Source organism: Trypanosoma brucei, chromosome 7 (assembly GCF_000210295.1).
Source record: "Trypanosoma brucei gambiense DAL972 chromosome 7, complete sequence".
Taxonomy (NCBI): domain Eukaryota; phylum Euglenozoa; class Kinetoplastea; order Trypanosomatida; family Trypanosomatidae; genus Trypanosoma; species Trypanosoma brucei.
This window is the reverse complement of record NC_026740.1, coordinates 545,652-562,493: the sequence shown is the minus strand read 5'-3', so window position 1 is coordinate 562,493 and position 16,842 is coordinate 545,652. Positions and strand designations below refer to the sequence as shown.

General features: G+C 34.4%; 2 protein-coding genes and 1 pseudogene across 2 annotated transcripts, besides 1 other annotated feature; all 3 read left to right on the top strand.

The window, feature by feature from the left end:
• Nucleotides 1-2,679: 2,679 nt before the first annotated feature.
• Nucleotides 2,680-4,754, top strand: TbgDal_VII2180 (the record flags this gene model as incomplete). The annotated part of the gene is made up of 2 exons (XM_011776232.1): nt 2,680-3,408; nt 3,429-4,754. 2 exons carry the CDS (start codon nt 2,680-2,682, stop codon nt 4,752-4,754), a joined length of 2,055 nt encoding a protein of 684 aa, XP_011774534.1.
• Nucleotides 4,755-8,260: 3,506 nt separating this feature from the next.
• TbgDal_VII2170 lies at nt 8,261-10,320 on the top strand (annotated as a pseudogene).
• Nucleotides 8,261-10,320: a sequence feature.
• Nucleotides 10,321-13,852: 3,532 nt separating this feature from the next.
• TbgDal_VII2160 (retrotransposon hot spot (RHS) protein, putative) lies at nt 13,853-15,913 on the top strand (the record flags this gene model as incomplete). The annotated part of the gene is made up of 1 exon (XM_011776231.1): nt 13,853-15,913. The coding sequence occupies one exon, from the start codon at nt 13,853-13,855 to the stop codon at nt 15,911-15,913; it is 2,061 nt and encodes a 686-aa protein (XP_011774533.1).
• Between the last annotated feature and the right edge of the window lie 929 nt (nt 15,914-16,842).

Below are 16,842 nucleotides of genomic sequence, written 5' to 3'. Positions count from 1 at the left end.
CTTCAATAATTATGCAGATATTCAAAAGCTTTACCCTTTTGTAAATATGGATTTACACATATGTAATGTTGAAGAACTGATATGTGGTGTGTCTCAAAACCATTCTCTCTCTCTCTCTCTCTCTATATATATATATATATATATATATATCAATAAAGTGCTTGTATCTTTGAGTAGTGGAATAATTTCATTAACATATGTAATTCAACTCAGCTATAAATGAAATAAACAAAATCAAGTAAGCTTTATTGCTTATAGTGAAGTATTAATTTAATAATTTGATATTTTGTATTTTTACTATATGCTATATGTAAAGCAAGTGAACAACTCCTGTGTGATGAATAGGTGGAAGAGATGACGAGTCCAGTAGTTTATGCAATACAAAAGCACAAGGAGAAACATGAGACTATTTTCATTTTATCATACTGACACATGAATGAAACAACAAAAATAGGTTACATGCAGCATTTCTATATGTTAGAAGCGTGCGACGTGTAACCGAGAGACTCATTCCAGTTTTTATGTCGATAATTGCTTATGCTTTTATCTTTCTTTTTATTTATTTTGGAAAGGAGATGGATTGCACATAAGATATTTACATAACTATCAAAATATGAAATGGACGAAAGAAGCAAATATCAGTGTCCCTCACAGAGTGTGAAATATTGCAGTAGCGATAGGCAGGATTTCATTCAAATATTAAAGAGACTTATAGCCACAAAGTGGAGTGCTGTGTATATATTTGTAACCCAACAGAACTGTGGTGACGAGAAGAAATCAAAGAAACACTGTATGAGTATAGTTATATCCGTTGCTGTTTAGATGTATCTCACCCATCAATAGCATTTGCATCTGCAGAAATAAATAGGGACAAATGATATTGTTTGAGACATTCTTGTTCAATAGGTTAGAAGGTAGGAATATTGTTTTGTCCCTTCATTCCTCATGCGGGGGAACCTGTCTCAACACTGCTGACTAACTTAATCCATAAAAGAAATCAGTTGCAAAGCAGTGTCTACTGAAGGATTGCCGATACACTGAGGACAAATAAAAGATACAACCACTGTTACGTATTTCCCCCTTATATGAAGTGTAGTATCTTATATAATGGAAGTTCCATGTAGTTTCCTTAAGGTAATTCTTTTCTTCTATCATTACTCTTGTGTTAATATTTGTTCAATTATTTATTTGTATCTTCCAAAAGGAACATTACAACATCAGGTTAAAGAAAGGAAGTAAATAATATATGATTGTTGTTTGGTATATGAAAAATAAAAAGAATATGTATAGTGACAATATGCGATATATTTAGGGATGTAGGAAATGATGAGTGATATAGTAATAGAGTACTTCTTTTTCATTATTGGATACTACAATTTAATAAAGACACATGATTTCCAATGACAGAAAGCATGTATTTGTGTCTTGATGCGAGTGGAAGAACAACTTTACTATTCCCTAAACTTTATTTCCATGATTAAATTTTACGAGTGAGTGAGTACAATATAGGGAAAGATTAAGATAAAATATGCACATGATTTCTACTCACACAACGCTATGCTCACATAGATGTATCTTCAGTTTCCATCATTCTCCATTACATTTTATTTTTTATATTCCTTTGATTCCTTACACTTCTTATATTCCATGTAATATTTGCATTAAATATATTGACTATATTGACTATATTGAATATATTCCTTTATTCAGTGTTGTCAGTGTTATGTAACTATTGCATATATTTTCCACATGTGGTGAATCACTGCAGAAGATTTAAAATATTATATAATATTTTATTGTTCACAGAAAATTTATCCTTTGTTTCCTTATTCTCATAATTCAATTTTCCTTAAACTTTCAATTTTTTTGCGTGTACTGAAAGAATATGTGAACAATTGCAAATGCAACTAGGAAATAAAAAAATAAATGATCTTAGTATCTTCACATATTCCTTAGTGTCACAGATGAGAGTTCCCAAACAAGGAGACAACAAGATAATGTTGAAAGTGTTTAATAATGAGATGAGATACCATCCCAATATTTAACAGTACAGAAGATATTTGTGTTGGGTTTTGTATGTTACGGTTTACACTCAAACATTGTCGTCTATGCTGTGAGATGGAGCCAAGATGTTATAATGAATAACAGTTTGTATGTGCAGTATATGCTGATGCTTTGAGTTAATGTTCTTTCGATGTTATAATTAAGAACCTTTGTGACATACGTTGTCCTCATTATTACGTGTGCAATGCATAATCTATTATTGTAAATTCTGTTTATCTCATTATTAATACTATTGTTTATTATTTCAAAAAGTATGACATATTATACTATATGCATACATATTATATTATATGAAATAGTAGTATTCTTCACTTAGGATTTCGTGTTTGTTATCTCTCATATCTAAAAATCTTATTACTCATGCTTTCATACAGAATATTTAATTGATTGAACATCACTATTCAATATAAGCAAGGGGTTGTGAAGGGGTTTAACTGTAAGGAGGGGTTATAATTTGTTCGGTTAGTTTATGATATTCATGAACTGTATATATGTGTTGCTTGATAGTGTGTACACATCATTCCCTTCATTTTACTATTTGATTTAACACACACACACATATGTGCAGAAAGTAACACAATATTACCTATTTAAAGTTATTATTTTGAGATAGGAATGATTCAAAACAACGGCAATATGAGAAATACTCAGAATGTGTTTAACGAACGGTTTAATCGTGCACAAGGTGAAGTGCAGGAACGAGGTGGACGACAGATGCAGAATCCATCGGTAACTGGAAAAAGGAAATCTCGTGAAGAGGAGTTATATGAGTCTCTGTATTATGCGAAGTGGAGTTATGTGATGTCAGGTTATAATCAAGAGCCACTCGGTATGAAGGTATTCTTTGGAAGACCACAACACATATGGACGGAAGAAGAAGTTGATATAACTCCTGAACATTGTGAAGTTGATGCGGAACTTGAGGAGAGACCCACTGGCCTGGAGATCTTTGTCCTTACATCAAAGATGGGTTGGCCATCAGCTACGTTTCAATTAGGTATCAATGATGAAAGTGGTATAATGGACAATAATGTCTACATCCGTCGTGAAATGATGCGTGTGTGGTATATAATACAACAAAAATTAAATGCATGGTGGGTGCAAAAGACAGAGAGCACACCACCAACACACATTGTCATTGGTATTCCAGGGACTGGAAAATCATGTGGAGTTGGATCATTTTTACTTCATTCCCTACTTCACTTCCATGAAGGAATGCTTGATGTCGTTGTGTATTTCACGGATGTGGACGCCTACCTTATATACAACAAGAAGGGGAATGAGGAAGGGAGGGTTGTATTGTACAAGAGAAAAGACGTCACTAATGTTATTAAAGAAATGCGTTAAAAAAAAGAGGGCATATTATTTTTGATACTGATGGACCTGATGAGACTCCGCCTTATGAGACCCAATATCTTGGGTGGGGAATAACTACACTCAACACTCCGGATACATACTATTATAAACATTGGGAGAAGGACTATTTCAGTTGGAATGTGATTTTAAACTGCGATGACGTACGTGACATTAAGGCGTTTGTGGCCTGGAAGAAATTGTCCCTATTTCCCAACTATACGACTCTCGATGAAAATGCTCGTGCGAAGGTTAAGGAAGAACTAGAGGATGAGTGGAGGTTAGTGGAGAGACGTGTTGACGTTGTGGGGCCGCTGCCTCGTTATGTTTTCAGCGAGCAAAGTTACACCAACCGGCTGCAGGATATCAGTGATTACCTAAGAAGCCTAGAAAATGAGAAGAAAGAAGAGTATGAAACGATTCTGGAAAAATATTTTACGTGGAAAAGTGAAAAAGTGGTTCACAGTTTAGTGAAGATTGTACGGGAGGGGGGCAGATATGACGACCTCGAATCATACCACTGTAGACCTCTATCAGTTGCCATTGGGAATATGATACTCTGTACGCTGTTTTCAACTGTTGCAACACTGATGGTTGAGAAACATAGTGAAAGCGTATACGGTAAGGTCGGAGCCTACTCGCTTGAAACAAGGGCTTTGGTTTCACTTCTCTTTCCTAGAGTCTTTTGTGTGGTCACAAAACATTTGAACTACCTCCGAAGACTCGGAGAGACGGAAGACAAGCGTAGCATCCTGAAAGATATGACCCCACAACAGTTTCAAATTTTTGAACAAAAGTTCTTGCCAGAAGCTGGACAGAATGCAATTGGAAACTGTAAATACAAAGTGCTCTACAGGTCATTGGAAGAGAGCAAGCTTTTTGTGGATGGCTTTTTCTTTGTGGAAGATTGCTCTAGAAGGGTTGCGGATATGCGGGATGGTTTTCCACAACTGGGAGTTGCCTCAAAGACTATTGTGCTTATTCAAATAACAGATAATTACAGGAAAGAAGCAAGTGTTTCAGAGTTACAGGAATTTATGACAAACATTGCAAGGTATTTTTCCGATTGGGATACCTTTTCTCGTAACATGGCATGGGAGATGATATATGTTAATGCTATTTATGGTGGTGTGATTAAGACGCGGCAACGATGTGTGAACAACAACACCGCTGATGCTGAGCAACAAACTGAGGAAACACAAGTATTTTGGGATGGTATTGACCAGTATCAAATAACATTTGATAACAAGATACAGAAAGAGCTTATAATAGCGTATCATGAAGAGAGAAAATATCGAGATGCACCAGCATTCACACGGAAACGAGGTCATGAGTAGCATCCTATTGTGAAGACCATTTCGTCACTTTTACATATAACATGTTAGAGGTTGGAAAAAACATATTGTATTCCTTCTGTTTCTTCATTGTAATTCTTTTAATTTTCCTTTTGTGTTTCAGGAGGGTTGTGAAGTTAACTTTATCTGACAATGAAGTATAACTCACATGCACCTTTATAGTTTTTTGGCTATTGTACCTTTCCTTCAAATAAATGAGTAAATATATTAAGCATAAAATTTCTTTTACGTCTTTGTTCTGTTGAAATACACTTGTGCAAGATGCAAGAAGAGATTTCATTTATTTATTATTTTTTTTCTGTCAATGGGCAAAGCTACTCAAACGCGTCAGCACACAGTGATGAATACAGAATATGGGATGCAGTGCTTGCCATATTTACTTCATTTGTTTTTTTTCATTTATTTCAGTAACAATCACTAATCTACAAATGCTATAGTGAAGTGATTGTTGTTTCCACACATGTGGTTAAGCTTTAAGTTGTTTAATAAAATTCAAAACTATTATTGTATTCTAATGAAACTTTCTTGACGTACATAAACCCTCTTATAGTTTACATCACTTCCCCATGTATTTATATTTAGTATTTAATGTTTTAGTTTCTGTTCAACGTATGATTTGTATTGCAGAGTTCATCACATGGAAGGCATCATTATGACTAACTATCGCACATTAGTTGTTGTATCTTCTGTGGAAGTATTCATGGCATAGCGCTGCATTACTTTAGAGTATTGTGTGAAACAGTATTTATGCCTTTCAGAGGATTATTACTATTTGCATTTCAGTGACATCTACTGTTCATTTCATTAGATAATAATACTTCAAATAATTATGCAGATATTCAAAAGCTGTACCTTTTGTAAATATGGATTTACACATATGTAATGTTGAAGAACTGATATGTGGTGTGTCTCAAAACCATTCTCTCTCTCTCTCTCTCTATATATATATATATATATATCAATAAAGTGCTTGTATCTTTGAGTAGTGGAATAATTTCATTAACATATGTAATTCAACTCAGCTATAAATGAAATAAACAAAATCAAGTAAGCTTTATTGCTTATAGTGAAGTATTAATTTAATAATTTGATATTTTGTATTTTTACTATATGCTATATGTAAAGCAAGTGAACAACTCCTGTGTGATGAATAGGTGGAAGAGATGACGAGTCCAGTAGTTTATGCAATACAAAAGCACAAGGAGAAACATGAGACTATTTTCATTTTATCATACTGACACATGAATGAAACAACAAAAATAGGTTACATGCAGCATGTCTATATGTTAGAAGCGTGCGACGTGTAACCGAGAGACTCATTCCAGTTTTTATGTCGATAATTGCTTATGCTTTTATCTTTCTTTTTATTTATTTTGGAAAGGAGATGGATTGCACATAAGATATTTACATAACTATCAAAATATGAAATGGACGAAAGAAGCAAATATCAGTGTCCCTCACAGAGTGTGAAATATTGCAGTAGCGATAAGCAGGATTTCATTCAAATATTAAAGTGACTTATAGCCACAAAGTGGAGTGCTGTATATATATTTGTAACCCAACAGAACTGTGGTGACGAGAAGAAATCAAAGAAACACTGTATGAGTATAGTTATATCCGTTGCTGTTTAGATGTATCTCACCCATCAATAGCATTTGCATCTGCAGAAATAAATAGGGACAAATGATATTGTTTGAGACATTCTTGTTCAATAGGTTAGAAGGTAGGAATATTGTTTTGTCCCTTCACTCCTCATGCGGGGGAACCTGTCTCAACACTGCTGACTAACTTAATCCATAAAAGAAATCAGTTGCAAAGCAGTGTCTACTGAAGGATTGCCGATACACTGAGGACAAATAAAAGATACAACCACTGTTACGTATTTCCCCCTTATATGAAGTGTAGTATCTTATATAATGGAAGTTCCATGTAGTTTCCTTAAGGTAATTCTTTTCTTCTATTATTACTCTTGTGTTAATATTTGTACAATTATTTATTTGTATCTTCCAAAAGGAACATTACGACATCAGTTTAAAGAAAGGAAGTAAATAATATATGATTGTTGTTTGGTATATGAAAAATAAAAAGAATATGTATAGTGACAATATGCGATATATTTAGGGATGTAGGAAATGATGAGTGATATAGTAATAGAGTACTTCTTTTTCATTATTGGATACTACAATTTAATAAAGACACATGATTTCCAATGACAGAAAGCATGTATTTGTGTCTTGACGCGAGTGGAAGAACAACTTTACTATTCCCTAAACTTTATTTCCATGATTAAATTTTACGAGTGAGTGAGTACAATATAGGGAAAAATTAAGATAAAATATGCACATGATTTCTACTCACACAACGCTATGCTCACATAGATGTATCTTAAGTTTCCATCATTCTCCATTACATTTTATTTTTTATATTCCTTTGATTCCTTACACTTCTTATATTCCATGTAATATTTGCATTAAATATATTGACTATATTGAGTATATTGAATATATTCCTTTATTCAGTGTTGTCAGTGTTATGTAACTATTGCATATATTTTCCACATGTGGTGAATCACTGCAGAAGATTTGAGATATTATATAATATTTTATTGTTCACAGAAAATTTATCCTTTGTTTCCTTATTCTCATAATTCAATTTTCCTTAAACTTTCAATTTTTTTGCGTGTACTGAAAGAATACGTGAACAATTGCAAATGCAACTAGGAAATAAAAAAATAAATGATCTTAGTATCTTCACATATTCCTTAGTGTCAAAGATGAGAGTTCCCAAACAAGGAGACAACAAGATAATGTTGAAAGTGTTTAATAATGAGATGAGATACCATCCTAATATTTAACAGTACAGAAGATATTTGTGTTGGGTTTTGTATGTTACGGTTTACACTCAAACATTGTCGTCTATGCTGTGAAATGGAGCCAAGATGTTATAATGAATAACAGTTTGTATGTGCAGTATATGCTGATGCTTTGAGTTAATGTTCTTTCGATGTTATAATTAAGAACCTTTGTGACATACGTTGTCCTCATTATTACGTGTGCAATGTATAATCTATTATTGTAAATTCTGTTTATCTCATTATTAATACTATTGTTTATTATTTCAAAAAGTATGACATATTATACTATATGCATACATATTATATTATATGAAATAGTAGTATTCTTCACTTAGGATTTCGTGTTTGTTATCTCTCATATCTAAAAATCTTATTACTCATGCTTTCATACAGAATATTTAATTGATTGAACATCACTATTCAATATATGCAAGGGGTTGTTAAGGGGTTTAACTGTAAGGAGAGGTTATAATTTGTTCTGTTAGTTTATGATATTCATGAACTGTATATATATGTTGCTTGATAGTGTGTACACATCATTCCCTTCATTTTACTATTTGATTTAACACACACACACATATGTGCAGAAAGTAACACAATATTACCTATTTAAAGTTATTATTTTGAGATAGGAATGATTCAAAACAACGGCAATATGAGAAATACTCAGAATGTGTTTAACGAACGGTTTAATCGTGCACAAGGTGAAGTGCAGGAACGAGGTGGACGACAGATGCAGAATCCATCGGTAACTGGAAAAAGGAAATCTCGTGAAGAGGAGTTATATGAGTCTCTGTATTATGCGAAGTGGAGTTATGTGATGTCAGGTTATAATCAAGAGCCACTCGGTATGAAGGTATTCTTTGGAAGACCACAACACATATGAACGGAAGAAGAAGTGGATATAACTCCTGAACATTGTGAAGTTGATGCGGAACTTGAGGAGAGACCCACTGGCCTGGAGATCTTTGTCCTTACATCAAAGATATGTAACCCATCATGCGGATTTCAATGTTCTCTCATTAGTTTATATGGGGGAAATGGAGGTCATATTTACGTCCGTCGTGAAATGATGCGTGTGTGGTATATAATACAACGAAAATTAAATGCATGGTGGGTGCAAAAGACAGAGAGCACACCACCAACACACATTGTCATTGGTATATCTGGTATTGGAAAATCATGTGGAGTTGGATCATTTTTACTTCATTCCCTACTTCACTTCCATGAAGGAATGCTTGATGTCGTTGTGTATTTCACGGATGCGAACGCTTACCTTATATACAACAAGAAGGGGAATGAGGAAGGGAGGGTTGTATTGTACGAGAGAGAAGACGTCACTAATGTTATTGAAGAAATGCGTTTAAAAAAAAGAGGGCATATTATTTTTGATATTAATAGTCCTAAGGAGACTCTGCCTTATGAGATCCCAAGAAATGTTTGGGGTGTGACTGTCCTCGCACCCCCAGATGGAGTTCGCTACAAGTACTGGATGAAGAACCTGGAACAAACAAGGATAATTTTAAACTGCGATGACGTACGTGACATTAAGGCGTTTGTGGCCTGGAAGAAACTGTCCCTATTTCCCAACTATACGACTCTCGATGAAAATGCTCGTTTGAAGGTTAAGGAAGAACTAGAGGATGAGTGGATGTTGGTGGAGAGACGTGTTGACTTTGTGGGGCCGCTGCCTCGTTATGTTTTCAGTAATGGAGCTAGCTGTCGTGAGGCGGCAGTAATAAGGTATCTAAGCAGTTCAGTTGTAATAGACGAGATGGCTATGATATGATGATGGGAAAATATTTTGAATGGAAAGGTAATCATTTCACAGAATCGTTAATAAAGATTGTACGGGAGAGGAGCAGATATGGAAACCTCGAATCATACCACTGTAGACCTCTATCAGTTGCCATTGGGAATATGATACTCTGTACGCTGTTTGCAGATGTTGCGGAAAGTATGTCATCCCATGAATTCATGATGAGATACGGTAAGGTCGGAGCCTACTCGCTTAAAACAAGGGCTTTGGTTTCACTTCTCTTTCCTAGAGTCTTTTGTGTGGTCACAAAACATTTGAACTACCTCCGAAGACTCGGAGAGACGGAAGACAAGCGTAGCATCCTGAAAGATATGACCCCACAACAGTTTCAAAATTTTGAACAAAAGTTCTTACCAGAAGCTGGACAGAATGCAATTGGAAACTGTAAATACAAAGTGCTCTACAGGTCATTGGAGGAGAGTGAGCTTTTTGTGGATGGCTTTTTCTTTGTGGAAGATTGCTCTAGAAGGGTTGCGGATATGCGGGATGGTTTTCCACAACTGGGAGTTGCCTCAAAGACTATTGTGCTTATTCAAATAACAGATAATTACAGGAAAGAAGCAAGTGTTTCAGAGTTACAGGAATTTATGACAAACATTGCAAGGTATTTTTCCGATTGGGATACCTTTTCTCGTAACATGGCATGGGAGATGATATATGTTAATGCTATTTATGGTGGTGTGATTAAGACGCGGCAACGATGTGTGAACAACAACACCGCTGATGCTGAGCAACAAACTGAGGAAACACAAGTATTTTGGGATGGTATTGACCAGTATCAAATAACATTTGATAAAAAGATACAGAAAGAGCTTATAATAGCGTATCATGAAGAGAGAAAATATCGAGATGCACCAGCATTCACACGGAAATGAGGTCATGAGTAGCATCCTATTGTGAAGACCATTTCGTCACTTTTACATATAACATGTTAGAGGTTGGAAAAAACATATTGTATTCCTTCTGTTTCTTCATTGTAATTCTTTTAATTTTCCTTTTGTGTTTCAGGAGGGTTGTGAAGTTAACTTTATCTGACAATGAAGTATAACTCACATGCACCTTTATAGTTTTTTGGCTATTGTACCTTTCCTTCAAATAAATGAGTAAATATATTAAGCATAAAATTTCTTTTACGTCTTTGTTCTGTTGAAATACACTTGTGCAAGATGCAAGAAGAGATTTCATTTATTTATTATTTTTTTTTTCTGTCAATGGGCAAAGCTACTCAAACGCGTCAGCACACAGTGATGAATACAGAATATGGGATGCAGTGCTTGCCGTATTTACTTCATTTGTTTTTTTTCATTTATTTCAGTAACAATCACTAATCTACAAATGCTATAGTGAAGTGATTGTTGTTTCCACACATGTGGTTAAGCTTTAAGTTGTTTAATAAAATTCAAAACTATTATTGTATTCTAATGAAACTTCCTTGACGTACATAACCCCTCTTATAGTTTACATCACTCCCCCATGCATTTATATTTAGTATTTAATGTTTTAGTTTCTGTTCAACGTATGATTTGTATTGCAGAGTTCATCACATGGAAGGCATCATTATGACTAACTATCGCACATTAGTTGTTGTATCTTCTGTGGAAGTATTCATGGCACAGCGCTGCAGTACTTTAGAGTATTGTATGAAACAGTATTTATGCCTTTCAGAGGATTATTACTATTTGCATTTCAGTGACATCTACTGTTCATTTCATTAGATAATAATACTTCAAATAATTATGCAGATATTCAAAAGCTGTACCTTTTGTAAATATGGATTTACACATATGTAATGTTGAAGAACTGATATGTGGTGTGTCTCAAAACCATTCTCTCTCTCTCTCTCTCTATATATATATATATATCAATAAAGTGTTTGTATTTTTGAGTAGTGGAATAATTTCATTAACATATGTAATTCAACTCAGATATAAATGAAATAAACAAAATCAAGTAAGCTTTATTGCTTATAGTGAAGTATTAATTTAATAATTTGATATTTTGTATTTTTACTGTATGCTACATGTAAAGCAAGTGAATAACTCCTGTGTGATGAATAGGTGGAAGAGATGACGAGTCCAGTAGTTTATGCAATACAAAAGCACAAGGAGAAACATGAGACTATTTTCATTTTATCATACTGACACATGCATGAAACAACAAAAATAGGTTACATGCAGCATGTCTATATGTTAGAAGCGTGCGACGTGTAACCGAGAGACTCATTCCAGTTTTTATGTCGATAATTGCTTATGCTTTTATCTTTCTTTTTATTTATTTTGGAAAGGAGATGGATTGCACATAAGATATTTACATAACTATCAAAATATGAAATGGACGAAAGAAGCAAATATCAGTGTCCCTCACAGAGTGTGAAATATTGCAGTAGCGATAGGCAGGATTTCATTCAAATATTAAAGAGACTTATAGCCACAAAGTGGAGTGCTGTGTATATATTTGTAACCCAACACAACTGTGGTGACGAGAAGAAATCAAAGAAACACTGTATGAGTATAGTTATATCCGTTGCTGTTTAGATGTATCTCACCCATCAATAGCATTTGCATCTGCAGAAATAAATAGGGACAAATGATATTGTTTGAGACATTCTTGTTCAATAGGTTAGAAGGTAGGAATATTGTTTTGTCCCTTCACTCCTCATGCGGGGGAACCTGTCTCAACACTGCTGACTAACTTAATCCATAAAAGAAATCAGTTGCAAAGCAGTGTCTACTGAAGGATTGCCGATACGCTGAGGACAAATAAAAGATACAACCACTGTTACGTATTTCCCCCTTATATGAAGTGTAGTATCTTATATAATGGAAGTTCCATGTAGTTTCCTTAAGGTAATTCTTTTCTTCTATTATTACTCTTGTGTTAATATTTGTACAATTATTTATTTGTATCTTCCAAAAGGAACATTACGACATCAGTTTAAAGAAAGGAAGTAAATAATATATGATTGTTGTATGGTATATGAAAAAGAAAAAGAATATGTATAGTGACAATATGCGATATATTTAGGGATGTAGGAAATGATGAGTGATATAGTAATAGAGTACTTCTTTTTCATTATTGGATACTACAATTTAATAAAGACACATGATTTCCAATGACAGAAAGCATGTATTTGTGTCTTGACGCGAGTGGAAGAACAACTTTACTATTCCCTAAACTTTATTTCCATGATTAAATTTTACGAGTGAGTGAGTACAATATAGGGAAAAATTAAGATAAAATATGCACATGATTTCTACTCACACAACGCTATGCTCACATAGATGTATCTTAAGTTTCCATCATTCTCCATTACATTTTATTTTTTATATTCCTTTGATTCCTTACACTTCTTATATTCCATGTAATATTTGCATTAAATATATTGAGTATATTGAATATATTCCTTTATTCAGTGTTGTCAGTGTTATGTAACTATTGCATATATTTTCCACATGTGGTGAATCACTGCAGAAGATTTAAAATATTATATAATATTTTATTGTTCACAGAAAATTTATCCTTTGTTTCCTTATTCTCATAATTCAATTTTCCTTAAACTTTCAATTTTTTTGCGTGTACTGAAAGAATATGTGAACAATTGCAAATGCAACTAGGAAATAAAAAAATAAATGATCTTAGTATCTTCACATATTCCTTAGTGTCAAAGATGAGAGTTCCCAAACAAGGAGACAACAAGATAATGTTGAAAGTGTTTAATAATGAGATGAGATACCATCCCAATATTTAACAGTACAGAAGATATTTGTGTTGGGTTTTGTATGTTACGGTTTACACTCAAACATTGTCGTCTATGCTGTGAGATGGAGCCAAGATGTTATAATGAATAACAGTTTGTATGTGCATATATGCTGATGCTTTGAGTTAATGTTCTTTCGATGTTATAATTAAGAACCTTTGTGACATACGTTGTCCTCATTATTACGTGTGCAATGTATAATCTATTATTGTAAATTCTGTTTATCTCATTATTAATACTATTGTTTATTATTTCAAAAAGTATGACATATTATACTATATGCATACATATTATATTATATGAAATAGTAGTATTCTTCACTTAGGATTTCGTGTTTGTTATCTCTCATATCTAAAAATCTTATTACTCATGCTTTCATACAGAATATTTAATTGATTGAACATCACTATTCAATATATGCAAGGGGTTGTTAAGGGGTTTAACTGTAAGGAGAGGTTATAATTTGTTCTGTTAGTTTATGATATTCATGAACTGTATATATGTGTTGCTTGATAGTGTGTACACATCATTCCCTTCATTTTACTATTTGATTTAACACACACACACACACACACACACACACAAACACACACATATGTGCAGAAAGTAACACAATATTACCTATTTAAAGTTATTATTTTGAGATAGGAATGATTCAAAACAACGGCAATATGAGAAATACTCAGAATGTGTTTAACGAACGGTTTAATCGTGCACAAGGTGAAGTGCAGGAACAAGGTGGACGACAGATGCAGAATCCATCGGTAACTGGAAAAAGGAAATCTCGTGAAGAGGAGTTATATGAGTCTCTGTATTATGCGAAGTGGAGTTATGTGATGTCAGGTTATAATCAAGAGCCACTCGGTATGAAGGTATTCTTTGGAAGACCACAACACATATGGACGGAAGAAGAAGTGGATATAACTCCTGAACATTGTGAAGTTGATGCGGAACTTGAGGAGAGACCCACTGGCCTGGAGATCTTTGTCCTTACATCAATGATGGGTTGGCCCTCAGATAGATTTCAAGGTGGTCTAATTAGTTTATATGGGGGAAATGGAGGTCATATTTACGTCCGTCGTGAAATGATGCGTGTGTGGTATATAATACAACGAAAATTAAATGCATGGTGGGTGGAAAAGACAGAGAGCACACCACCAACACACATTGTCATTGGTATATCTGGTATTGGAAAATCATGTGGAGTTGGATCATTTTTACTTCATTCCCTACTTCACTTCCATGAAGGAATGCTTGATGTCGTTGTGTTTTTCACGGGTTCCAAAGCTTACCTTATATACAACAAGAAGGGGAATGAGGAAGGGAGGGTTGTATTGTACAAGAGAGAAGACGTCACTAATGTTATTAAGGAAATGCGTTTGAAAAAAAGAGGGCATATTATTTTTGATATTAATAGTCGTAAGGAAACTCTGCCTTATGAGATCCCAAGAAATGTTTGGGGTGTGACTGTCCTCGCACCCCCAGATGGAGTTCGCTACAAGTACTGGATGAAGAACCTGCAACAAACAAGGATAATTTTAAACTGCGATGACGTACGTGACATTAAGGCGTTTGTGGCCTGGAAGAAACTGTCCCTATTTCCCAACTATACGACTCTCGATGAAAATGCTCGTTTGAAGGTTAAGGAAGAACTAGAGGATGAGTGGAGGTTGGTGGAGAGACGTGTTGACTTTGTGGGACCGCTGCCTCGTTATGTTTTCAGTAATGGAGCTTGCTGTCGTGAGGCGGCGGTAATAGGGTATCTAAGCAGTCTCAGTTGTAATAGACGAGATGGCTATGATATGATGATGGGAAAATATTTTGAATGGAAAGGTAATCATTTCACAGAATCGTTAATAAAGATTGTACGGGAGAGGAGCAGATATGGCAACCTCGAATCATACCACTGTAGACCTCTATCAGTTGCCATTGGGAATATGATACTCTGTACGCTGTTTGCAGATGTTGCGGAAAGTATGTCATCCCATGAATTCATGATGGAATACGGTAAGGTCGGAGCCTACTCGCTTGAAACAAGGGCTTTGGTTTCACTTCTCTTTCCTAGAGTCTTTTGTGTGGTCACAAAACATTTGAACTACCTCCGAAGACTCGGAGAGACGGAAGACAAGCGTAGCATCCTGAAAGATATGACCCCACAACAGTTTCAAATTTTTGAACAAATGTTCTTACCAAAAACTGGACAGAATGCAATTGGAAACTGTAAATACAAGGTGCTCTACAGGTCATTGGAGGAGAGTGAGCTTTTTGTGGATGGCTTTTTCTTTGTGGAAGATTGCTCTAGAAGGGTTGCGGATATGCGGGATGGTTTTCCACAACTGGGAGTTGCCTCAAAGACTATTGTGCTTATTCAAATAACAGATAATTACAGGAAAGAAGCAAGTGTTTCAGAGTTACAGGAATTTATGACAAACATTGCAAGGTATTTTTCCGATTGGGATACCTTTTCTCGTAACATGGCATGGGAGATGATATATGTTAATGCTATTTATGGTGGTGTGATTAAGACGCGGCAACGATGTGTGAACAACAACACCGCTGATGCTGAGCAACAAACTGAGGAAACACAAGTATTTTGGGATGGTATTGACCAGTATCAAATAACATTTGATAAAAAGATACAGAAAGAGCTTATAATAGCGTATCATGAAGAGAGAAAATATCGAGATGCACCAGCATTCACACGGAAATGAGGTCATGAGTAGCATCCTATTGTGAAGACCATTTCGTCACTTTTACATATAACATGTTAGAGGTTGGAAAAAACATATTGTATTCCTTCTGTTTCTTCATTGTAATTCTTTTAATTTTCCTTTTGTGTTTCAGGAGGGTTGTGAAGTTAACTTTATCTGACAATGAAGTATAACTCACATGCACCTTTATAGTTTTTTGGCTATTGTACCTTTCCTTCAAATAAATGAGTAAATATATTAAGCATAAAATTTCTTTTACGTCTTTGTTTTGTTGAAATACACTTGTGCAAGATGCAAGAAGAGATTTCATTTATTTATTATTTTTTTTTTCTGTCAATGGGCAAAGCTACTCAAACGCGTCAGCACACAGTGATGAATACAGAATATGGGATGCAGTGCTTGCCGTATTTACTTCATTTGTTTTTTTTCATTTATTTCAGTAACAATCACTAATCTACAAATGCTATAGTGAAGTGATTGTTGTTTCCACACATGTGGTTAAGCTTTAAGTTGTTTAATAAAATTCAAAACTATTATTGTATTCTAATGAAACTTCCTTGACGTACATAACCCCTCTTATAGTTTACATCACTTCCCCATGCATTTATATTTAGTATTTAATGTTTTAGTTTCTGTTCAACGTATGATTTGTATTGCAGAGTTCATCACATGGAAGGCATCATTATGACTAACTATCGCACATTAGTTGTTGTATCTTCTGTGGAAGTATTCATGGCACAGCGCTGCATTACTTTAGAGTATTGTGTGAAACAGTATTTATGCCTTTCAGAGGATTATTACTATTTGCATTTCAGTGACATCTACTGTTCATTTCATTAGATAATAATACTTCAAATAATTATGCAGATATTCAAAAGCTGTACCTTTTGTAAATATGGATTTACACATATGTAATGTTGAAGAACTGA